This window comes from Solea senegalensis, linkage group LG8 (genome assembly GCF_019176455.1).
Source record: "Solea senegalensis isolate Sse05_10M linkage group LG8, IFAPA_SoseM_1, whole genome shotgun sequence".
NCBI classification, from domain to species: Eukaryota; Metazoa; Chordata; class Actinopteri; order Pleuronectiformes; family Soleidae; genus Solea; species Solea senegalensis.
The window spans coordinates 5631482-5657184 of NC_058028.1; the positions used below are offsets into that span (position 1 = coordinate 5631482).

The 25703-nt window shown below is 40.9% G+C and overlaps 2 protein-coding genes across 3 annotated transcripts in view; one reads left to right on the top strand and one right to left on the bottom strand.

Moving 5' to 3' along the window:
* Positions 1-228: 228 nt before the first annotated feature.
* Positions 229-8481, bottom strand: slc25a15a (solute carrier family 25 member 15a). Of its 2 annotated transcripts, XM_044031646.1 has the most exons (8): positions 7835-8481; positions 7466-7752; positions 7199-7267; positions 4615-4873; positions 3920-4060; positions 3639-3814; positions 2767-2925; positions 229-1591 (listed from the first exon to the last, which is right to left on the bottom strand). In XM_044031646.1, exons 3-8 carry the CDS (start codon positions 7251-7253, stop codon positions 1470-1472), a joined length of 912 nt encoding a protein of 303 aa, XP_043887581.1. In that variant the 5' UTR covers positions 7254-7267; positions 7466-7752; positions 7835-8481; the 3' UTR covers positions 229-1469. The 2 variants fall into 2 exon arrangements, with proteins under 2 accessions (XP_043887581.1, XP_043887580.1); XM_044031645.1 differs by having other exon boundaries at positions 7466-8481.
* A 650-nt stretch (positions 8482-9131) lies between these two features.
* Positions 9132-25703, top strand: part of foxo1a (forkhead box O1 a) — a 34153-nt gene continuing 17581 nt past the window's right edge. The window contains exon 1 of the mRNA XM_044031644.1: positions 9132-10296. Within this exon, the coding sequence (XP_043887579.1) occupies positions 9592-10296 (705 nt within the window). The 5' untranslated portion in view covers positions 9132-9591. The remainder of the gene's footprint in view (positions 10297-25703) is intronic.

Consider the following 25703-nt stretch of genomic DNA (forward strand, 5'->3'; position numbering starts at 1 on the left):
TAAAAATGTAAGATTAGGTTAAAAAATGATATAAATTATTTTCCTCATTATTCATCTGTCTCTAATCCACCACTAATCTGAACACATTCCTCATATTGTGTACATTTTTACCTGCCAATAAACCTGATTCTGATAATAGCTTTACATTAAATACAAAATATGTGACATATTTAAAAAAAAATACTATCAGGATGACATAACCTCACATTTGAAAAAAAAAAATATTTAAAAAATAGATGAGTTAAAAGTAATTTTCACCTGCTGTGTCGTGATTAGATCAGGGAATCCCAAACTTTTTCCATTTGAGAGCCAAAATTGAAACTTAATAAAGGACCAGTGGGCCAAAAGGAACACTTATTGTATTGTATTAAGTCTATTTTTATAGCACATTTCTACAATAAGTTATTTCAAAATGCCAAAAGAAAGAGAAATACGGCAAAAAGTTAAATCGTTTTAACATTGTGTAATTACAAGTTAATAACTTATGTTTCTGTATCTCCGTTACATAACATAAGAGCTTTTAAAGTGCAATCAGAGCCACAGATCCACTGGGAGTGACAGTAAAGCTGCACAGTCACACTCACTGACATGTGAGCAGCACATTAGCATCATTTCTTGTGAGGATGCTGATGTGTGGTCACATGACACCCAGTTCCCTGTAAAACATGAGTTTTTGCCCAAAAAAAAAATGAGTTCGAGAAATGTTTTATTTTTGCCTTTTGATTTAAAATGAAGCAAAATGTCTAGGTACATTTTCTGACTCCACACAGACTCCACTAAAGACCCTAACCTTTGATTTCCACTTTGTCTCATTATGATTAAATAAGGCTCTGGATACATTTCTACTTTCTTGTATAATTGAATTATTTGATTTCATGCTTTAGTGCAACCAGAAATGAATCTCAATAAAGAAATCATTACTAAACTAATTTCAGACCCTGATTCCACAGGATTTTAAGTTAAATCATTTTAAATAGAATACAAGTATGTATTTAAAACAAATGAAATGTTTTAACTTAACAAAACAAACAAGTATTCCCAAAATTGAATGAACAGTATTATTAATGTATATATATATATAAGTAAAGATGAAGTGTTTTATTCCTTGTATCTTGTGTTTTTCTTCTGTGAGACAACTTTTACTGATTCATTGACTGTTTTCTGAAGTAGCTGTTAGTGTTTCTTTTGTTCTTTCTCCTCTGATTCCATATTCAAAACACTTGTAAGTGGTTACTGTGAAACACGCACTGAAATCCAACCAAGATCGTGTTTCCTTTACTACACGTTAAATATCAAGCCTCGACTTGTGACTGAAACAAACAACATTTTATTTCACGTTACACAGTTCATGGCATATTCTCAAACAGCACCAATAGAAATGTATTATACTTTAGCTTACGTCACTCAAAATGAGAACACTTTAAACCGCGTAGTCGTGTCATTTTAAACAATACGTGTGACGCGCCGCGTCAGGCGCCAGCTGCTTCCATCATACTCTTGCGAGTGAACTCATAAGCCAGGAAGAGGGCGCCGTTGGCAGGGAAGGTGCGTATCATGGTAGGAGTGAGGCCAGAGTACAGAGCAGGGAAACCTGCGGGACAAAGAGAGAGACGACAGTCAGTCAGACAGACAGTCAGACAGACAGACAGACAGCTCATTCCCCAGAGACGAGTCAGGCGAGTCCTCGGCTCAGTCACAAGACGCATCAACACGTCACGACTCGTCAGGAGTGGAGCATTTTCACATCTGCACAACACAATATGTTTAAACATACAGTATATACAGAGAGGCTTTAAGAATGTGCAATATAGAGTGTCTTGTATCCTTATTTCAGCATTTTATTTTTATTTTCCCCAACAATATAAACACACCTGAGCAAAAAGTACCCAAAATGTTTAAATTGGATTGAATTTGACACAGTTCAAAATTGACTTGGCTAATTTTTATGAAGAAAAACGCTCTAAATGTGCGACTTCTGCACAGTTATTGCTACTTTATATCGCTACTAAAACTGCGATACAAAGTGAATCATAACTTTGACTCAACAACACATAAGAAGAACCTTTTTTAAAAGCCTGACTATGTGACCTATGAACACACACGCCCAGGATGTCCATATAAGGAGTTGTGTATTATTCCCATACCAACTTACCACCAAAACGTAAAATCAGACCCAGTCCTTAACGTAAATATCATAGAAACACTTTATAGACTATACAAATAAAAATACAACACTATTCTAACAAGTTTCATGGGATGAGAATATTTGTTATTTGTAATGTCTGGTGGTAAACACGTCAACACATCAATGTTTTTGTTAATAGCTCAGGAGTTAAACTTCATAGAACTGACTCTGTGGGTCTGAAACCCTTATGTACTTACTAATATTAAAATATAACTGCTCTGTTTACCTGATTTGAATCAACAAAACAAGCAGCAAATAACATCAGGGCTGGGGCTTCTTCTTCACTTTTCTCTATTTTTTTGGATGAAATCATTAAAAAACGAATTCTGAACTATTAAACAAAGGTAAATGTGAATAATGTCCAACTATAAAGAAGGAAAAACAGACATAACGGCTGCATTGATGCAGCATTTTATGTCGTGAATTTCTGAAATAATCTCACTTTAATATTCGGTCTGTTTACAAAGAGCCAAATTATACAGTTGTGGTCCATCACACTAGGATTAAATGGTCATGTGACAAATCTTTTTTATATTTTTGATAACTGTGAGGTTGTGTCGAATTCACAATGTAATATTTACCTTCGGTGCGTACGATGCCCAGGAAGGTTTTCATGAAGCCCTCTTGCCTCCCGGCTAAGGAGTGCACCTGGATCCTGGACTTTACAGAGTCTATGGGATAAATCACCAGCCAAAGACAAGCTCCCCCAAATCCGCCGCTGAACATGAGTGGAAGAATACCTGCAAAGATCAAAGATCACAAAAATGTCCTTTACGTGAGCCGATAAATGCCGGCTTTTGTCCAAAAATGCCAAATAATTAAATCAGTGATAAAGTATTAAATATTCAGATACATATGAGAAATGTTGACAAGCGAACCTAACTATAAAATAACCTTTGAGAGTTTCCCCTGTCATCATGTGGTGACTCGTTGCACTTATTTCCCTTATTATCATTATTTATTTCGACTTTAACGCAAGAGATAAGCGTGTAAAGAAGTTAGGAGTTAATTGAAAAGAGTCGTACTCTGCATAATGTATTTGTGGTTAAATCAGCAGGGCATTCATTGTTTATTTCTCATTTAGTTTATAATAATTACATTTTTGCCTGCTCACTTTACAGTTAGTGGAATGTTTGCTTTCCAGAATTCAATGAAAACTTGCGTGTTAACGGCCACATGGGCCGTTAATATTATTTTCTAGTGTAAACTCTGCTTAGAATATGCTTTTTTAATGTAGTTTAGGTAAGGGACCTGCTTTATAAAGGCTGTAAGGTTGCAATACCGTGTTTTTAGAGCAGCCCAACCAAACAAACCAGCTGGACTAAAGGTTTGAAATTGCAAAAATTCTTTCTGGGATGGAACCATCAGTTGCAGCCTGCAGTCTCACTGCATGATGTCACTAATTCTTACACACCGGACCTATAAACACCAAGGAAAAATACCATCATCTTACCTATACCGTCTTTATCTGTGCCCATGTGCTTTGCAAACGTGGACCGGCACAGTTCGTAGGCCCCAAAGAAGCAGAAGTATCCCGGCATCTCCCTCACGACGGTGGACGTCAGTCCTTGGTAAAAGCCCAGAGGGCCGTTGGTTCTCAGCACCGTCTTCACTACTGACCACACTGTGCTGAGGTCACACAGCACAAAGCACAACACAGTGGTCAAGTGTGCGTCAGCCCCCAAAAATTCAACACTTCATTCACAGCTCATCGTTTCAGCGTCTCACACCGACCTCCGCTGTCCACTCGGGACCTTGCCGGACGCTTCCATTTCATGCATGGCCTGCATGCGACACTTCACCAGCTCAGTGGGACACAACGCCATGGCAGAGAAGATGGAGGCTAAAGATCCTGCTGATGCCCTCTGAACATCGCTGATGAGCAAGGGAGAGGAGTTTGATACACGGGAAAATGACATTATGAGACAGAAACACAAGTAAAAAAGAGCTCAGAAAATTAACCAATTAAAGGTTGCCATATACTTGACATTTAGTCTTTTTTCTCCATCTGATAAATTCTAACTGTTACAGTGCATTAACTTCAGTAACCAGTTATTGAACAGCACTAATCTACTAGTCTGTCTTTCCGATCTCTCCAATTTCATGTCAGCAGTTCAAATGTATAAAAGCCTTTTCAATAAATAAAAATAACATATAAACTAAATTCTGAGAAGAAAAATGCATAATTTAAACTGCACAGAACATGTACGCTTCCAATCGAGCTCTAAAGAAGGAAATGGAAGCACAGAAATGTCACATTAATTCAGAAAAATTGATCTGAAAGGTGAATTTAATGAACAGTGTGTTACTCTATTTTACAAAAAAGTTCAACTTTTTGGAAAAAATTTTTATGTTTGAATAGATTATGCATTCTACGACAGTATATGCAGCACTGCTCTATCACAAACACATAATCAGTAAAAGCAAACCTGAGTTCTGCTCCTTTGTCCATCCGGGACATGAGGCGGACGGCGTCCTGACAGAGGCCATAACTCAGGAAGAGCACAGCGTTCTCAGAGATGTTGGCTATCAGTGCCGGTGTGGTGCCTTTGTAGAGGCCGCGCAGTCCCACCTGTCTGTAGATGGACGCGAAGCAGTGGACGAAGCTGCGGTACATGGAGGGGAACGTCTGCATCTTCACCTTTGCCGTGTCGAACGGCTGACCACTCAGCACACAGGCCGTCCCGCCTGAGGAGTCGGGACAAGACACAGGTCCACTGTTTAACATGTGGGTAGAACTGGATCATAATACTAATACAAATGTATAATCAAAATTAAAAAGCTTTGAGGCAACAATCTTGTACCACCACACGCATAAACGACCTTGACAACCATCCATTCATTCATTCATTCATTCATTCATTTTCTACCGCCTTATCCTAAAACCTGGACAGGTCACAAGTCCATTGTAGGGTCAACATACGACCACACCTATGGTCAATTTAGAGTGTCCAGTTGACCTCTACACATTTTGGATTGTGAGAGGAAACCAGAGTAACCAGAGAAAACCTGGAGAAACATGGGGAGAACATACAGGATCCCAACCAGCAACCTTCTTGCTGTGATGCAAAATGGCATTTTAAAATGTGTAGCAGGAGCTTACTACGCAAACTAAGAAGAATGAAGTTCTTTCTGGTCCTGCGAAGGCCACCGTAGTTCCCTGACGCTCTTGGGAAAGGGAGGCGTGAGCAGTCTCACCACTACATGTCACTAATTCTTATAAAACAGACCTTTGGGGAGAGGTGGAATTGACGATATGCACAGTCTCTTCCTGGTTGTCAATGAGCCAGTTCTACAATCGTTGTCTGCAGAAGTTACCAAGAATATTTAGCGAGGAATTTGGAAGTTGAAAGCAGAAGGACACATTTTCGGTACTCTAACACAATGCAAACGTTTTCAATCTATAGCAGAAATTTGAATCGCTAACGTAAGCTTAATAAAGTCCAAGTTTGCCCTTAACTGACCACAAGTTAAGGAGTTTGATTATAGAAGTTGTATATATAACTGGATTCATGATCTTCATATAGCTTCATTTTTATTTTCATGTTCTTGTTGCAGGACTCAAGAGACTGGTCTACATCTCAAGACCACTTCTTGAAGGGCTCACTAGATCTTGTGTCAGTTTCAGGATTTTAAATGAAGTCTGGGCCAGACCACAGATGCTTTATTTGTATCAATCATCACTGAAACTAAAGGGGAAAACTTCAAATCCAACCAATAACATAAGTAGTTTAACATGTAACATCACTGATAGCAGCTGCTACCACTCCATGCTCCTCCTTCACACAAAATGAGGTAAGAAGGAGTTGTGCGTTTCTGTGTTTGTCTGCGAGCGGACATGTCCCCAGGTTTGTCAATTATACATTTGCGCTAAAAAACATTTAGCCTGTCAGCTATGCTGCTTTGCCTGAGTGTAAACAGACATGACATTACTATAGCAAATATTGAGTCTGGCTTGCCGGGGGTCACGTGCTTCAAAAATGAATATTCTAAATACAAAATTCAACTGATACAAACAGAATTAATATGCAGTCAAGGCTAGTAGATACAGCACTGGTCTATCATAGATAAATATCAGTATTTTAGTGTGTTGTCTGAAATTGGCTGAGGTGAAATCTATATTTGTGGTAATTAATAATTCCGTGAATGTCACTGTGATTGGTCCCCACAGTAAATATATCTCTCTCTTATTAATTCAAGGAACGCCTGTGTGTGTGTGTGTGGTAGTCGGTCTGTCAACCTGTGTCCAGACGCTTTTTTGATGTCATGGTAACTCTTTGAAGTCATGGCAACATTTAGTGTTGCTTTGATGTCTCACTGTGACGCTGAGTCAGCTGAAACCATTTTTAAAACATCGAAATGCAGTTTTTAAAATTCCTAAATGTGACGGAGCCAAAGATGAATCATACAGTCACTCATTTATTAACTCAGGAGACATTTGTTTAACTATCCGTCACTTGACAGGCTTCAAACCTGGCAGGTGACTTACTAATGGCACCAGTGTGTGCAGATACAGCCTAATATATAATATATAACCCTAATGCTTGTTTACAATATCATAAACTGATAAATAATTTTACTAAATGCCATCCCCAAAACGAATATAGCATAAATAAAAACCATATATTTATGAGCTATAGGTGGTGTTTTACACCACTAACCTAATAATACTCATTTAAAATATGATAAACTGATTAAGAATTACACTGAAGGCCATCAAAACACTGGTTGTTATTATTTAAATGCTATTTTTCAGTGCTAACACAATAATAATCAAAATCTCATAAACTGAGCATGAATTGTACAGGCAGTCTTCAAAATAAATATGCCATCAATAAAAATTGAGTTAAATGTGTTTTACTTGATAATTATTTAAGAAATTAATCAGAAATTAATTAAGCCTTTTATCCCCTTTTTTTAATGAAAAAACTAAGTTTAAAAATATATACAGCTATATGTTTTTACAATGTTGTTGTTTTTTTGTCTGATCTGCTGAGTGTAGATTAAACGCACCTGCTGCTCCAGCTGTGAAGTCAATGATTGCCTGGACTGCAGGGTGTGGAGCCATGATTTCATCAGATACTGTGAAACAAGAAAATGCCATTTATATATATTTATTTTAAAAATATTTAACAACTTTGTCTTCACACACACTCACGTGACTTCAGATGACACACACACACACACACACACATATGCAAAGTTGTTCAATTGTTTCAAGTTAAAAAAATAAAACCCCACAAAACAAGGATTATGTGGGACAGGTCATGTGACGCTCACCTGTGCCGTCCTCGCAGTCTTCTTGTCGTTGACCCACGGGCAGCGCAACACGAGCGAGCGTGACCTGATGAAATATCCCCACATTCACTACCACACGATGCGTTTACACCCCATCTCACGCGCGCAGACGTAAACTCGTGAGAGGTTGTACTTCCGTTTTCTCAGCAACGTCTTCAGAGAGTTGCTCAAGCATTTCCACCTGAAGCCTGAGGAGAAAGTCTTCACGATGCTGATGTAATAGTCTAGATTGAGTTGAATGCGGAAGAGAGGCGCTCCGGTTGTAGTGTCTACGAATGGCCACAAGATGTCAGTATAGTTCAAGAGTTACACGGGGACAAAACTGAGACCCCCAAAAAAATGACAATCCACCTGCGAAGTGGGGACAGGAGCAGCTTTGTCTCATGAGTTGACCACAGAGGAGCTTCTTTGTCTTTGAAAAATTACAAAACACTTAATTGATTTAAGACACACAGAGAAAAGATCCAACTCAGAAATGTGCAGATAAATAATCATTCTCCAAAAACTATCACGGTTTAACTCTTAAAATCTTTGTCTTTGAGTTAAAGTCAGAATTAGTCATTTTTAAGGATCTTATATATACTTTTGAGACAGTTTGATGACAATTTGATCATTAATATTTGTAATATTAAACTTATAAATTGTGATCAATGACTTAGTATTATAATATAATAGTATTTGCTTAGGTGTCAGTCTGTGGGCTTATCACTGGAAATGGTGAATGATCATAATTCATGGATCACAGTGTTGTCATTTGGAAAAGGGAAAGCTTGTGTGTAACATTAAGGAGGTTTTTATTGGGAGCAATTGAATAGAGCTCATACATGTGTTTATTTAAGTGTATAACTGCTTTAAAATAAAACATAATTTGCCTTTTATATGTGTTTTAGGCATATGTGTGTGTTTTGTATCAGAGAATGAAGAAAAGCATCCTCTCTGGTACATGAAGCCACTGTTGTAATCTGCACTCTCACCATTAGATGTCACTAATTCTCACATACTGTAACCGCGTTTGTTTATATTTAAATGTTGGTCCAGGGTGTAAGAATTAGTGACATCTAAAGGTGAGACTTCACCTCACGCTTCCCTTTCCTAAGTGTGTCATGAACTATGGTGGCCCTCACATACCAGAAAGGATGTTGTTCGTTCTTGATAGCAAGGCTCTTGCTGAAAGAACATATAAAAGGCTAATTCTTCTGGTTTTGTTGTTTTATACCAACATTAAAAACATTCATATTTTATTATTTGTTCTTTGTTGGTGATCATACTCTGATCTGATAACAAAACATGACTTATTTTAGGGCTATGAGAGCCAAGTTATTCCTATTTTCAAAACATTATCCACCCATACAAGCATAATTATAGGTATTATGTTCAATTTATGTCAATAAAAGCTAATAAATATTACACACTGGGTTTTTTAAAATGATTTTTCTATCATCTGTTATTGACAAACACAGCTGGCAAGAGAAAACACATAAATAAAAGTAAATTATTTGGTCCCCATGATGTTTGCTGGGTGAAAGACTGAAAACGACGATTGTGCACGCCTCTCATTGGCGCAGCTCCGCTGTCAATCAAGCGTGTGGGCGGTGTCAACTGAGAAATGATACTTCCAGTAAAGTCCTCACGCTCACATGCTCAACAACACACACGGAGAATACAGAGAGACACAGACAGACACGGAGAGAGAGAGACAGACCGGGAGAGAGAGGAGGACACAACAACATCACTACGAAAACAAACCGGCACGTCAACACACACACACACACACACACACACACTGCGGACACTTTTACTCAACTTTTTTCCTTCACGAACGTCTTTTTTTTTTCTTTTTTCTTTTTTTTACTTAAAATCTAGTTTTTGTTTCTAAATCATTGTTGACTGTTTGAGTTTTTTGGGATGTAAGAATCACTGAGGAGTTTGGTGTTTTTTCTGCGTCCAGGCGGAGACTTGTTTCCATTTTGTCTCACATTTCAAAGGCGAAGTTGTAACTTTTTTTTATACACACACGCGCGCACACACACACACACACACACACGCATAAAGCGGCGACATTTTCATGACATTGTAACAAACTCGTTCGGCTCCGTCACCACTCGACCATGGCGGAAGCGGCTCAGCAGCAGCCACACCTGGTGGACATAGACCCGGATTTCGAGCCCCTGTCGCGGCCCCGCTCCTGCACTTGGCCGCTGCCCCGGCCGGAGTTCCTCAACCCGGGCGACTCCAACACGTCGTCGCCGGTGCCCTCCGTGAAGCAGGAGCCCGCGGGCGGCTGCGGCAGCGGCAGCAACAACGGCGACTTCATCAGCAGCTTGAGTCTGCTGGAGGAGAGCGAGGACTTCCCGGAGCAGAAGCCTGTCATCCTGTGCGCCGATGACTTCCAGTGTCAGGAGAACTGTGTGCACCACCAGCAGCAGCAGCAGCAACAGCAGCAGCAACAACCTCTGCAACAACAGCAGCAGCAGCAACACCAGCAGCACCAGAACCCGCAACTCCCGCATCAGCAGCAGCAGCAGCATCAGCAGCAGCAGCAGCATCAGCAGCAGCAGCAGGTGCCTCTGCTCTCCTCTCCGGTCGGATCGTCGTCCTCTGCGGCCGCAGCCGCCGCCGCCGCTGCCCAGAGGAAGAGCAGCTCCTCCCGGCGAAACGCATGGGGGAATATGTCATATGCAGACCTCATAACCAAAGCGATAGAAAGTTCTCCCGAGAACCGACTCACCCTGTCACAGATCTATGACTGGATGGTGAAGAGTGTGCCATATTTCAAGGATAAAGGAGACAGCAACAGCTCTGCAGGATGGAAGGTAAGTTTTAAGTCTGTGTCTGTGTGTTTGTCACATTGATTTCTCTTCCAAAACAAACTCTGATCAACACACACTTTTAAGTTAACGTAATTCTTGCAGTGTCCAAAATACACAAACAAAGTTGAATTGAACTCTTTTTTCTAATGCAAAAGAGTCAACTTAATGTAAGTGAGTATGAGTCAATGTAAGATACATTGACTCATATCTATAATTTAAACAAAATCCATAATAGTTGTCCATTATAATCCATAATCCAGTTGTAATAACACTTTCCAAAGCATCATACACATGGATGATCATGTAAACATAAATAACAGCTCTGCATTTGTTTTTCTTTTTATGACCTGTCTTTACGGTCCATATGCAGTGCCTTCTGTGTCCACCAGGGGGGCCTGGTCCACATTTTCACGATGTATTGATTTACGCTTGAATAGCTCTCACAATAAGTTGCTTATGGTGAATTTTCGTGATGAAAATTGCTAATAATTCGCGTGACAATGCAGTCTAGAAATGAGAAAAACTATATTAGAGCATATGTTTACAGTAATCACAATCATTTCCATGATTCTGGTGAAGATAATTGTGACGGGAAATGATCAAAAGTAGTTCATACAAAAATACTAATATCCTCCATATTCATATACTGTTAGCACACACTGAGCCACATGCAGGAACATGTAAACGTGGTATAGAGCTGTAGTAATCAATACATCAGTCCAAACTTTGCAACGCTGAAACGCCGCTATTGATCCCGGTTCATATCTAATCACGTTCCATGCCGAGATGACGATTAAGAAAAATTCACATAACCATGATTCTTGTAAGAAACATTTTGGCCTCAGGATCATCTGATTCAATAAAAAAGTATTGTTATCTTGCAGCCAACAGAGATATTAACCTAAAAAAACAGCTTCAGGTTTCGTCTGTAATCCATGACCTGATGTTACAAACAAAACACAATCACTGGAACTGTGCAAACAGCGGGGAAATGCAAGAGACAGTTTTGCAGTGTGAGTAAAAGAGCAGTGCGATGGCAAATGTGAGTGATGGGACTTCACATGAATGTCTGATAAAGCAGTGAGACAGTTTTCCAGTGGGGACCGTTGGTTAAAATACAGTATATATTTGTTTTTTTGGTCTCATATTAAAGTCCCTTGAGGCGTTTCTGGCTCATCTGCTACATTAAATAGTCATTTTATTGTGATGATACAGTATAAGTACTAAAGTCTATCATTCACACACTTAATTCACACTGACTGTAGAGCGAGCACACACACACACATGGTGACTTAAATGACTGTAAATCATTTCCCACCCTCCTCCTCCTCCTCCTCCTCCTTTGAGGTCTTGTGAAACTATCCCTTCATTGTCATCCGTCCACATGTAAGCTGACCAATTGCTCCCGTGACCTGAGACAGTCATCTGACTTCTCCCCTGCTGTATGTAATTTATACGAGTCTGCTGACTCAACACGGATCCTGAAATCTGCTGCTGCTTCTTTAAAAAAAAAGAAAAGAAAAAAAGTTCTTAGTTTGATTAAGACGAGAAAGAAGTGGTACTTTTTCAGGCTTTTCCATATTCGTGTGGGTGATCAAAGTGTTGGGATGACTGTGGTGTAACGAGATGCCATTTCACTCACGTGTCCTGGAAACGCTCCAGAATATTACACAAGAGGGGACTTAGACGTTTGTGATGTGGTGTTGTGTGTGACGAGCCCTCCCACTGAACACTATTGAAGGGCGTGGACCGGCCCTCTTGGAGACGCAACAGTTTCACTGGTGTCTGACAATGAATTGATGACAGTCTACTCTCCCAGTGGGGAAATCATATTGAGCCTGTAGTCGCGCAGTGAGAGATTTATGGTGGCTTCCCTGTGTTAAACGCTGTCTGGGATGCTGATAAAATTAAAAGCAGTTGTGAAGTGTTTTCCCCCCTCTCAGACCAGACTCCAGTGTCTGAGTCATGTCAGTCACCAAGAATTTCTTTTCTTACTCACAAAGTACAGGTATGAAAAATAACCATTTTACTACTCATAAATACCTTTCAAATGACACAAAAAACAACAACTTTAAAATATTTACATCCAATTTGTCCACGCTATCTAAACTGTGTTTACAAAAAGCATCAATCATGCGTGGAGCTGTCAATGTAAATCCAGAGTGGATTTAGTGGTTTATCAGTGGAAAAACCCCATCCAGTGTAAACACAGGTGCCGTTACCAGGGAGGTGACATTGTTCCGTAGGTTTGGCTACATAAAGAAAAGCAACATGACTTCATTCATTCATTATTCATCACACATATTGGTTAAAGGTCATCTCTGCTGTTGCTCTGCGGCTTTTCAGTCCAGCACCTTTCATTTAATTCGTCGTTAACCCCTCTTATGACCACCGCGGTGATGTGTTTTTTAAGATTTATTTTGGACTTTACGGCTGCAGAATTGTCAAAAAGGACAACTTTCACTTTCGATATCTGGCAGTTTTTTAGGAAAAACGGTAATGAGAGGGATCTGACGTCGCAAACGTGTGACACGCTGGTTGTATCTCGTCTGTGATTGGACGTTGGTCGTTCACACGGAAGTCCTGAGGGCTACCGTAGTGGCAAGTATATGGACGCAATGCTCTGTTTTCAGACGAAGGAGGCAGCATACAAATCAGTTTTTATATAGTTTCTGTCCATGAAAGCCCAGCAGAACAACATTGAGCGAGTAAAGCTGAACAACATTGAGCGAGTAAAGCGAGACGACTGGTTGGAGTCTGCCTGAAAACGCACGGAAAAAAGCGCCCACGAAAAGTTTCACAAGTGAACTCAACTGCTCAAAAGACCTAGTCATTCCGCAGTTTAGATGCTTTTTGTCTCCGCCCGCCGCTGTTCTGCTGCTGTAGATGATAAAAAAGCTCAAATAATCAGTGTCTGATTGTAAAAGAGAGCCTGTTTGCAGATGACGGAGGCAGCTTACAAATCATTTTTTTTATATAGTTTTTGTCCATGAAAGCCAAACAGTGGCATGTTCACAATTAGCATTTGAGTGCAGTTGAGGCAGAATAATGTTCCATTAATCTCCTGTGCCTTTTTTTGTGCAGACCATATCATTTATTTTGGTATTAAAGACCAAGAAACACAGGCCGACCGACACTCGCTGGTCACACTGTGATTAGTGTTTATTATATAGCAGAGTGTAGCTGAAGATAAGTGACTGTGAGTTAATAGCCTCTTGCATTATTAACTATAATAGTAGATCATTTACATTTTGTAAAGCAACGCGACAGAGTCACACTTTCACGTAGCGCCCATGCACATGCATAGAGAGTCCAAGTCTCTCCCCGCCGCCATTCCGTCTGTCTAACAGTTTTCTGTGTGATTGGCGTCTTGGAGAGGGGGCACTCAGCCACCGCCTGGGCTCGCTGCTTATCCTGCCATGTTGGGGGTGTAGGCTGAGTAATACTGTGGGAAAGAAAAGTGCCATTCACTGCTGCAAAGGGGGAGTTATTCATAGAGCTCCCCTCGGTTCCTCACAGGGGGGCTACGGCACATTGTCTCTGCGGCATGAGCTCGCTTATGAGACAGGGCACGCCGAGGACAGAATGTCTCCTCTGTTGTGAACATGACAGTGTGGACTGGTGATTCCTCCTTATTAATGGCCCTTTGATGTATGCGGTTATTCTCACATTGTCCAATTAATCAATTTGTGTGGACCTCGCTATAAATGTCTCTCCATTTGTGTTTTGAGAGTCATTCTTTCTCTCTTTTTGAACGAATGAATCCGGGTTTACTTGCGACGACCTTGTCAGAAGTGGCATATTGAAAATATCACTGGAAACACACACGGTGTGAACCTCGTGAACCCTGAGGAGAGAATAAAACAATGCTCAAAACAAGACTACGTTGTGGTTTGTGGAAATTCTCTGGTCGTCCGGTAAGTCATACAAAGACTGATTTTCTTTTTTTTTTGTTGTTTTTGGGGTGGCGTCTGCTGTATGAGACACAGATCATGTCTTCATGTGACTGCTCTCACCGAGCACATGTGTCTCTCCCGAAGGGATCTGTAGCTGAGGCACATGAAGTTTTCATTAATCCATTATTAAGGCTGTCTACTCTGTAATTGTTCAAGGCCAAGCATGTTTTTTTTTTTTACTGCACGCTGCTGATCCTCCACCCTCGGCCGTTTCTGAAACTGAGTCATGACAGCCTCCGCACTCCTCTCTCTTTCTCTCTCCGTCTGCAACAGTGTGAATTTTCAGGACAGTTGTGCCAGGTGGGACCAGCTTGGAGAAGCTCTCCGAGTGGACTGGACACTGGCCCTGGCACGAGACGCCTTCCAACAGGAAGAGCAGCAGATGGCACAAATTATGTATCACCAAAGCCTTTCTGCAGAGACGCTTACTTCTTAGTCCTATTTTTCCCAGTTTCCCTCTGCGAAACCGCGCTAAAGCGATAGTTTCTCAAGACGCACGTCTTTAAGCCGAAACAATTGCTCTCACTGGCAAAAAATGGCTGCCAGCAGCGACAGAAGGAAAAAACTGATTTTAGCCACTTAACAAAGGCTTTTTCCTGATAAAATCACCCCCCGCTCAAGTATGTGATCTTTTGGAAGGATGTTTTCCTCGCCGTTAGACAATCTTTTGCTGCTTGTATGGCACTCACGCTGCCACACCAAAGCCCATAGAGAAAATCAGCCATTTTACATCACAAGATAACACATGAGTTACTAATCACCTGCTGCCTCCATCAGCAACTCCATGTGTTATCTTGTGACTTTTTATTCATAAGTGGCACAAACTTAACAACTAAAGCAACAGGTGACAGCGGCCTGCTGTGTCTCTGTGAGCTAAATAATATAGATTTTACCTATGCGCTTTGGTGCAGGAGAATGAAGAGTTTAAAAGCTTCAGTTTTCAGGCCAAACAAGTGGTTATATACCTTTAACAACCACACTTTAATCAAAAATGACTGCAGCCCACACACACACTTATGTATTAACACAGTCGTCCTGACGTACCTGGCAAAATCGTTTTGCTTTCTTGTATTTCTCTAGTATTCGTACGTCACCGCAGGATAAATATTTGGTTTTCAGTCAGCGCAGCTGAAGGCTCAGGAACCTCTTTGATGTCAGTATCAAGATCAATGCGGTCATAGGTTTTCTCTGTACATGCTGCTCTCTTGACCTGGAATTCCACAGCCTACGCTGGTAAACACTCCCACGGGTCCCAAAACAAACTGTGCCGGATCAGACAAACACGCAAGTCCGAGCAGAGTGTACGCCGAGTGACACGGGGGTCATTAACATGCATGTGCACCCGCTGACTCCGAGCCCACTCGGGCTTACAGTAAACACGGGGAGAGGCATCGGCCAGAGCGGAGGCTCAGGTTGTGCACTCGGTCAGGATGAGCGGGGGGGAAAGCGTGTGTTGGGAAACAGGATGGGCCTCATGGGTCCTGATCCTGGAGACATGACGGCTTCATTCAGGAGGACTTCAGCCTTCACAGTATTTTTACCTCCACTAAGGAGGTTTTTGTTGTTTGTTGCATTTGTCTGTGAGCAGTGGGATTTCAATGAAATCTCAAGGGTTGGGAAATGAAAAGGTTTTGGTCATAACCGGAATTCGTTTTCAGGATTTTCAATAGCGATTGCTAACTTTGCGAGACAGGAGAGTGTATTGAAAGTGTGGACGGAGCAGCGTTACACTTTGTGCAAGATTTATTTGAGTTTGTGTCCAAGATATACACTACTTTCCTGACGACAAACTAGAGGGATTTCATAATTGTATCTGAATAGGGCTGCAACTACTGATTATTTCATCATCTTTGGTCCATAAGATGTCCGAAAAAGTTGATCCGTGTTTCCCAAATGTTGAAAATGTCTCTGTCTTTGTTAAATGGCACAAACAAAACCAGCAAATATTCACATTTAAGACTCTCAACCGATGTAGTAACCGATGGATGAATGGTTTATTTATATGACCCCATGTATCGTGATACGTCCCAGTGACTTTTGTGAAGTGACTCACTGATTCTGACTGATTTCTTTTTTCCATTGATGTGACTCAGATCTGATTTTTCGCACAGAAATGTGATGAGCAATCCAGATTGTCATACTAGACACACGCATATGTCACATCAGCATCCGTGAGCGTGGATGTCATCGACCTACACCTTTATATCTCTATATCTTTATATCTTCACTTTCACACAACTTTGCTGTTATCTGTTGTTGTCGATGACGTAGAAAAGCATCAGTGTGTCTCATAAAAGTCAGATGCAACACTTAGTTATGATTGTGTGAACCGTCAACCCAGTTCTGCCATTCCCTGGAATTAACTCGGATTTGTCGTGGTTTGTCATCACATTATGGTTAATTATAGCTTTAAGATTAATTCAATGATAGTTAAGGATTGTTTTAAGGCTCTTTGCGTGTAAGCGGATGAAGCAGTGATGTGTGTGTGTGTGTACGTGATATACTTGATGTAATGAACTGGATTAGATATTGGAAAAAGACAAAAGTAAACTGAGTAAAGTGATCTGTAAACTTAAAATTCGCTTCACTTCAGCGATTGAGACTTACTTATTTTAATCAAGTCAAGTTTTGTTTTATCTGTTTTTCCTTTTATTTGGAGCACTCTGTTTTTGAAATGGCTGGTTATGGCTCGTTGATAAATGCACGCGTGTGCACAAATGTGACACAGCATGTTTTGTTTTCGTTTATCTGACTGATATCGGAATCAGTAAATAACTCAAGGTTGTGATATTGGTATCAGACACGGAAAAAGGGGAATGGAAAACTTATGTAATAGTCATTTTTCTGACATGGGCCGAGATTTCAGTTTGATTTGCGATATAAATCACGTTATAGATGAATAAGTACACTAGCTGCAAGGATGAAAAGAACTTAAAGATTTTTTTTTACATTGAACAAGTAGAACAATTAACCCTTAAGAGTTCCTTTATTTAAAAAAAAACCTGACTAATTTGTTCCTAGTGGCAAAAAATGTCACCTTCCCAAAAACTGCTGTAAAAATAATATACATATCAAATATTAATAATAGTTTTTTTTTTTACTTTTGGCTTTAAAAGCCAGTTTGTTTACACAACTCCACAAAAAAATAATTTCCAGAAGTTGATTATAATTATCATTAGGCCCTGAGGTGGGTCAATGATTGGCAGAAACAGAAACAAATATATTTTATATTTTGGTGTAGTTTTGAAAGATTGAGTCATTTAAAGTGGAAAAAAATATTAATATATATTATTTTTACAACAGTTTTTGGGGAGGTGACATTTTTTGCCACAAGGAACAAATTAGTGAGTTTTTAAAGGAACACTTAAAACCCTTAATCTTCTTCTCATCCTTGCAACTACTGGTAACGTTTTCTGCTGCAAGGAACAAATTACTAAGTTTGTCCGTAGCTTAGCCACGAAATGAATATCCTCTGCCAAATTTGAGCTACATTCATTCAACACAGCCAAAATGGCTTAACATTTTAAAACGGAATGGCGTAAAATGTCCCTAGGAACTATTAAGGGTTAAATTAACAAAAATGATGAATTGTTCAGCCATATCTATCCCTAAGTAAAGAAAGGTGTCACGCCTCGTCTCAGTTGATCAACAGTCACACACCACGTGTTTCTCTGGGTCTGAAAGTGTGTTGGTAGGACAGGGGAGTTGGATGAAACAGCAGTGCTCCTGTTTCAACTGACACACACGGATACACACCTCCCTCCCCACTTGAGGCCGTCACGGAGTCCAACCTTGGCGTTGGCCCAAGACATGAGGGGCAGCTGCGTTTCTCAGGCAATGAGATGGAAGGAGCTCTCCTCACCCTCCTCCCCTATTTCCTGCCAGCATTGCCCGCCTCTCCATTCCCGGTTTTCTGCCACAAAACACAGAGCACACTTAAAAGTTTTCATGGCGCTTCAAGAACACAGCACCCCCAAAACCCCCGATGAGAGATAAAGAGAAAGCGAGGAAGCAGCAGAGGCTGAGGATGCTCTAAGTTCAGACTGGGTGACACTTGTTTGGAGTTGCATAACAAGACATTTACTGGAATCAGGGAGCCGCAGGCCAAAGTCTGGTGCCACTGGTTAGTCAGCGGAACTGTGAGGCACTGTGTTAGAGATATGTGGGATTTAAGTCTCCTGTGTGTGTGTGTGTGTGTTCACATAACCTGGGCCTCATAATTAAAGCCCTGCTGCTGGCAGATGCACAGACACGATGGCAGGCAGACAGGCCGACACATGGAGCATTCCAGCAGCACTCGCTTTTATATCTCAAAAATTCTGCCGTTCCTTTTCTCTCCACATGATTTTAATCCTCACCCCCACCCCCACCCCGTGCTTCTCATACCACTTAACGCTTTGACGTGCTGAATCACCACGTCTCGCACACCGGGGTTGTAGAAAAAGCATGTGTGAGTATCAGTGAACAAAACCTGTTAGTCTTTGTTCTGCTAAGTGTCACATGCCCTCAAGAAACGAGGCCTGCATTAATGATTATTTTCAGTTTTTCCAGGTTAACGTGTTGTTTTAATTCTCCTTCAAAGCTGCAGTGGTTAACGCTTTTTTTCTGTATGTTATTAGTCTGCCTGTTTATGTGTTTCCTCTGACAGGCAAAACTATCAGTCCTGACCGAGGGAGCATTTGAGGCAGGCAGGTACAAGAATTGCTGAACCATTGGGTGTTTTGATCTGTCGAATTCAGGTTTCAGAAAGTTTTCGTGGGCACTTCTTTTGCCCCTCTTTGTCTTGACATAAAATACATCACTTCCTGGGTGCAGTGTGGGAATGTCACCGGGCAACGCCGGCTCTAAACACCACCATACTCCACAAACACAGAGAGGGTCCTATTTTATGCCTAATCAGCATGATGTGACAGTGGTTTCAATGCAAAAGACATTTGTTTGAATGCCAAAAACTAAAGCTGACGTGGCTTAAAAGTTCAAAAACGACTTAATTTGTAACGAGAGAAAATATCCAAATGTGTTTTATTTCAGATGAACCTGTGATTTATATGGTTTGTAAAAAAATTTTAATGATTATACAAGTTTTGTTTTGGTCAGGTTTTCCTTCACTCACAAAATGTGACACAGATTGAGTGAAAAAGTATCATTTTCAGACTTATGTAACCATCCGCTGGCACGCTCACTTGGTTGCGCAGCCGCGTGGCCCTGCAGATTATTTCACAACCTTGTGTTTTCCCTCATGTTGTCCTCTCCGCATATGTTTTCCCTTCGGCCTCAGCAGCAGCAGCGGCAGCAGCAGCATCATCATTATCCTCTGCTGCCGTCTGTCTCTTTGCATTTTAGGAAGTTAATCACTGAGTCAAACCTCAGCTCACAGAAGTCAAGGAAAGCGGGGCATGAAAACAGGTCAGTGTGGCACAGCAGGGACATCACACACGCTGTTTGAATGTTTTTATCTGTGTGTGGCACATGTGCGTGTAGTTATGAAGTCACGTCACTTCAGGCTGAAGGGACGCGTGGAAATTGATTCCATGTGCCGGTGCTGCCTGCGTCGGTCAAACCAGGTTCTGCAGTAAAACTGTATATGCCCTCATATAACCTCATATTAATATTAAATGAAACAACTCTTCTTTAATTTTAATTACTTCACACGGATCATGGTAGAGTCATAGTTACAGTGTTCTGCTTCTTTTATACTTAAAATAGGGTCCGCATAAGTCTTACCCTGTATCGGGCAAGTTCCCATGGGTACCATCGTCTTTGCTGTGTCTTTTGACCAAAATAAAGAGTGCCAACAACCGGATGTTGCACTAAAGTGTTGCACTACAGGGAGCATGTGGGGTCTGTGCATGCAGGTTGTGCGCGTATTTAACCACGTAGGGATCAGTGCAGACCCTGGATATTTAATGAAGTTTACCGTACGTCATGCTGACTCTGTGGAGGGGCTTCAGTATTTACAGTGTGTTTTCACTGTCTCATAAGACACAAAAAACCTCTAAAAAGACACTTTTCATAGCTTTGTAGTTAGCTAGCTGCTATCAGATCGATGGATAACAGTAGTGTTAGCTAACTTTAAGCTAGCTTTTAGCTAATAGATAGATAGATGCTATATCTAGCTAGCTTTGTAGTTAGCTAGCTGCTATCAGATAGATAGATAGATAAGTGATAAGATAAAGAATGTAAAAGTGTTACACAAGAATATAAAATTATTATTTTAATAAAGTGTTCAGTGTGAGGGCAACACCACAGCTGTACAAGGAAGGAAATTAAAATCTAACCAGATAAACAAACCAAATGAATATGATATTATATTAGAATGAATCATGAGTAAAAAACCAATATGCACTTTGTGCAGAGTATTGAAAGAGTAATTGCTAAGTGACATGTGCACCATGTTTCTCATATAGATCAAGACAGAATGAGATATTATTTTCAAGGCTTTATTGCCCAGTAGTTTCAATGAAGTCCACTCAGAAGAACCTCTTCATCATGCAAATAATGGGCAATAATTAAAATTGAGTAATGCATGGGGCGGGGGTGGCTTCTCTCTTTCTTTGTGCTCTGCTCTGTGAAACATTACCCAGTGGAGTCTGTCAGTTTTTCCACTTCACTAATAACTGTGTGGCTGCGTCAATCTGAGCCACAACTAAGAGGAACATCCTTGAGATTCTTTCTTAATACGATTTATGATTCAGTGAAATGTTTTGTGATGGATTCTTATTGTTATCATCACAGCAGACAGAGGAGGGCTTTTGTTCCACTCCACTGATTGAATTTGCATTTGAATTCCTTTCACGAATACTTTTGATTGAATGAATCCAGATTTTATGAAAGCTCACGTTTTTCTTTGTTACATTGTGAATGGTAAATGGTTTCTATTTTCATAGCACTTTTCTAGTCTTGACGACCACTCAAAGCTGCTTTCCACTACAGTTTTGCCATTCACACCCTCTCACATGCATTCACTCACACTTTCATCTAGCACTCATCTTTCATAACCGTTCACACGCCGCCGGCACAGCCGTCAGGAGCAACGTGGGGTTAAGTGCTGCACAGAAGGGGGCACAGGTTACAGACAAAAATATGTAAATACATAAATAGATGAGAATAAAAACAATAAGATTACAGCAATGAGACACCAGGGAGAAGAAGTGGGTTTTAAGGGAGGATTTAAAAGTCTCTAGGGTCTGGGAGGTTCTAATATAGACAGGGAGCCGCGACAAAGGCCCTGTCATGTCTAGACTTAAGTCTGGTTTTAGGAACCTCCAGCAGCAGTTGGGTTGGGTTGTGGCGCCCCTCATGAATGATTTTTGCTTTTAAAAATCTTATTAAGACATTTCTGTCTTAATAAGATTGTTTCCCTAAAACTGATAATTATGACGTTAAACACACTAGGTCAGTCCATTCAAACTGTTTTTATGGTTAGATCATAGGTGACAACCTGGTGTAAACAACCTGTGCTGACTTGACACTGACAGAGCCTTTATCTCACTGGAAAGGACCCAGGAAACCCCCGTAAAAAGTCGCCCCCCCTTTCATTTAGTGAATTCAAACAAATTGTGTCAAACCTGCACGCAGGTGTTTCCACCCACCTCAGACTCTGGCGTCACACGACCCTGCAGCTCCTCTGCCAGGAGTTTTTGTTTTGTTAGTCCCCTTCTTTCTTTTTTTTGTTTTGGCTGTAGACCAGAGCACAGGTTATTCAGTGGGTGTAGTAAAGTGCACACTGAGTGTAAGTGATACAAACCGACGAAGTGTCAGGTCTCATTCAGGAAAGATGCCACACAGGGCGCTCGCTCGCTCGCTCACTCACTCACTGGCCTCGCCGCTCTACACCCAACGCCACACTCAGGTAAACAGTCATTTAGGATGAGTCACTGTGTTTTGTTTTTCTGAGTGTGGGTTTGGTTGTAGTGGGATGAGAGAGCATGTGATCGCCTGTTTTGGCAGAGGGTTCGCCCGTGGCATGGCACAGTTTGTTTCACAGCGTATGCCGTTGCTCCGCCTGTCATCACAACGATTGAATAAATCTCCCGTGGGGTTAACAGGAAGACCTCAGTGGGTTTTTGTTTTGTGAGAAGAGGAACTATTTTTTATGGAATTTTCAGTCATTTCACCACACGAGTGAGAAGTGAAAGCCTTCAACTCTTCTTCACACATGACACATGCGGTGTCCCGTCAGTTTACCATGACTTTGACCATGACGTCCACGGTCCATCCTGGAAGACGCGTCGGTTCTCTGTGGCTCCTCCTGCGTTTTTTTGGCTGATATTTGTCACTGGAAATAGAAAAAGCAGCATGATCTTGAATGAATCGTATGGTTTAAAATCAACCACATTACTGAGGACAATATAGTGTTACACTCTTTTTAGAGTTTTAGTCTTAGCTTTTCTTATTATTATTATACTGTGTTATTTTTTCAGAAGCCGGTGAGAAACAGAGTATATTTTACAAATACCTTGAATTAAATGGATTTAAGGTAAGCTGTGCTCACAGCGCCCTCTGCAATTACTTCAAATGGTGTAATGCACTTCTAGGCTGTTTCTTTTCAACTCAATTGGGATTTTAATGTTGCATTATGAAGATTGCTACCCTTGTTATAAATGGATAGCTGAATTTCGGATAAAAAAGTGACTTTCCGTACAAATATTCAAGATTCTGATGTCAATATTGGACATGAAAAATGTAATTTTGAGTCAAACTTCATTGTTTTCATTGTTCAAAGGACAAACAACGTTGTGATATGTACAGATTGTGAAGGGCACTGAGGAATTTGGGCTGAACAAATAAAAGTGATTTGATGTGAGGTCCAGAAAATCTATGTGGAGACATTTTGTCTTTGGCTTTTTCAGGGTTAAGACCTGGTTTTAAGGTTAGGGTAAGAGGCTGGGGAATGCATTATGTTAATGATGTGTCCTCACTATGATATAAAAACAAGTCTCACAGGGAGTGAGCAGAGCAACACTTTTACAGTACCGCCCACCACCGAGGGCCCCAAAACCACAGGCATTGCCCAGATCCACATTGTTGTGCAACTCCTGCCCTGAAGCGATTATACGCGGTGCCTGTCAGGCTGGACTGGCATTATCACACAATCACACACGCACGCCCGCAGCGCCCAGTGCTCTCTGTGACATACATGAGCGCTCACTGCAGCTGGGGTGAGATTTAAATGCGGCCTTAAGTGAATAGTGGACAGAAGCCCCTCCCCTTCCTCCTCCACACCTACCCCTCCGCTTCTGTTGCCATAGTTACTGATAGTTTGTTTTCAAGGTCAAAGTGCACAGCAGTGTAACCAGTCTGCCCTCGGTATAGTGTTTAATTTAGTTTTGCATTGTGATTGCAGCATTGTGACACTATGGTATGCATTGTATAGACAGAGAAAGACTCTTGACAGAGTGTTTACAACTCACCACAGTGTGGTTTCACTGAAGACCGTCGTAGTCTTCCGCTCCTCCAGGGTTAGATTTAGGGTTAGAGTTGCAAAAAGAAGTCCTCTTGAATGGAAGTCCATGGGAAAATGAGGCTACTTATCACTTTATTCACAAGCCAACTCTTTCATGACGGCTGAATGGTCACTAGTTCTCTTCTTCTTCTTTTTCAATTCCACAGTGTCAATTTTAGAAAATATTTTCCCATATTTAACCCTGCACTAATTAAACTATGGTTCTGTCCTGAGTCTTTGAAGCCTAAATGAAAACTAGGGATGGGAATCGGTACTGGGTCGGCTATCGGACAGGTAATCGGATACAATCCAAAAATCCTATAATGTCAATGTAAATAAAAGTCAGCAAAACCATTTTAGCTGAGTCATGTTTGTCCTTTTGGAGAATCATGGCTGTGAGATGACTCGGCACAAATGTGCAGCAGCTCCCTACGTTTATAAATGGTCCAAACGTATTGGTAGATTCTTATGTTTTTGAAATCGGTATCAGTATCGGACACAAAAACGTGGTATCGGGACATCCCTAATGAAAACGCCACTATGAGGCTGAGAATTCCATTTATGTTTATGCAGTTTATTATAAGACAAACTGTAACGGATGAAAGTGAATATTATGATACAAAAAAACTGAGATCTATAACGGATATTAATAGTGCCAGAAACTCACCCTCATTGTCTAAAAATGACCATGTGCACGTGAACAGGTGAATATTTATCAATGAAACCAAATCCCCGTGGTCCAACGCTGGAAGTGAAAATCAGAAAATTCTTCTTATTCTCCTTCTTCGGTGATTTACGGCAGTTGGCGTCCAGAATGTTCTCTTTTGATTTTTTTGCCACAGTGGATGAGCCGCATATTTGAATTGGCAGAGATGTGTTTTCTTCCTAACACAACCCTCACATTCATCCACACTTGGACAAGTGGGCCATTTGCTCAGGGGTACCCCAGCCCTTGACCTGCCAGGGATTCAAACTGGCAACTCAAGTTCTTTTTCCACTCGGCCTTGCGCTGACATCATTTCGCGCGACCACCTTTCTTACTCTTATCTTTTCCCAGCATTAAAAGGGTTTCTGTGTCAAACTCAGCCTCTGTTATCTCACACTACGGCGACTACGGGGGGCAGCCTGTGGCCAAGTGGAAAGGGAACTTGATTTGTAACCAGAGGGTTGCCGGTTCAAATCCCCACCTGGCCAAAAAGGGCTGGGGTCCCTCTGAGCAAGGTACCCAACCCCCCCCCAATGCTCTCCAGGTGCCACTCAGTGTGGCAGCCCACTGCTCCTAATTCTAGGATGGGTCATAATACAGAGGAATACTTTCCCTAAGGGGATTAATACTTACTAACTTTAAAACTGTTTTGTTTTAAGCTCAAAATAGATATCGGATAGCAACTTCCAAGTAAAGCTTGTGATGTTTTTATTCTCTCACCTTGCCTGATAGCTGAGACTGATTAAAAAAGTGACATTATTTATTTTTCCTGTAGTTTGCGTTGGGGCCTCTGCTTGATAATAGTACAGTCTGAACTTGGCATGGACGCATCCAAGGGCGGCGCCTCGTTCTCTTCATTCTCTGGAATGGGTTGGAGAAAATGCAGTAGTGCCAGTCGGGCAGATTTACGCTTGTAACATTCACGTGGAATAGGTTTTTCTTTTTTCTATGAATGAATCACGCACTGACATCGGGTTTGACACCACTGACGAGAGAGTGACAGGAGAAAAGGGGAAACCTTGTGCTGGTGACAACACGGGAGATATTTGTGGTTAAGAATCTAGAATCACTGTTGTAAACACATTGCATTTGTTCATTTATCTTGATTATGATTTAAAAATGCGGGCAAAACCGGATACAAGTGGAATTCAGTCGTAACTGAAATGAATTTGTTTGTTATTTCCTGATCTTCCGCTCCTTCACTTTTCTTGCTTATTTGATGACAAAGAAGAAAAAAGTGGTTTGTATAAACACTAGAGCTGAAACAATTACTCCATGAATGGATTATTGATTATTATTTAGA

What these genes read in the sequence shown, in the direction of transcription:
- slc25a15a (XM_044031646.1), bottom strand. Translation starts at nt 7,253, where the DNA reads ATGGCTCCACACCCTGCAGTCCAGGCAATCATTGACTTCACAGCTGGA. An exon ending in GACAAAGGAGCAGAACTCAG is followed by an intron (nt 4,061 to 4,614) that starts GTTTGCTTTTAC and finishes CTTGCTCATCAG; the next exon opens with CGATGTTCAGAGGGCATCAG. An exon ending in CACAGATAAAGACGGTATAG is followed by an intron (nt 2,926 to 3,638) that starts GTAAGATGATGG and finishes TGATCTTTGCAG; the next exon opens with GTATTCTTCCACTCATGTTC.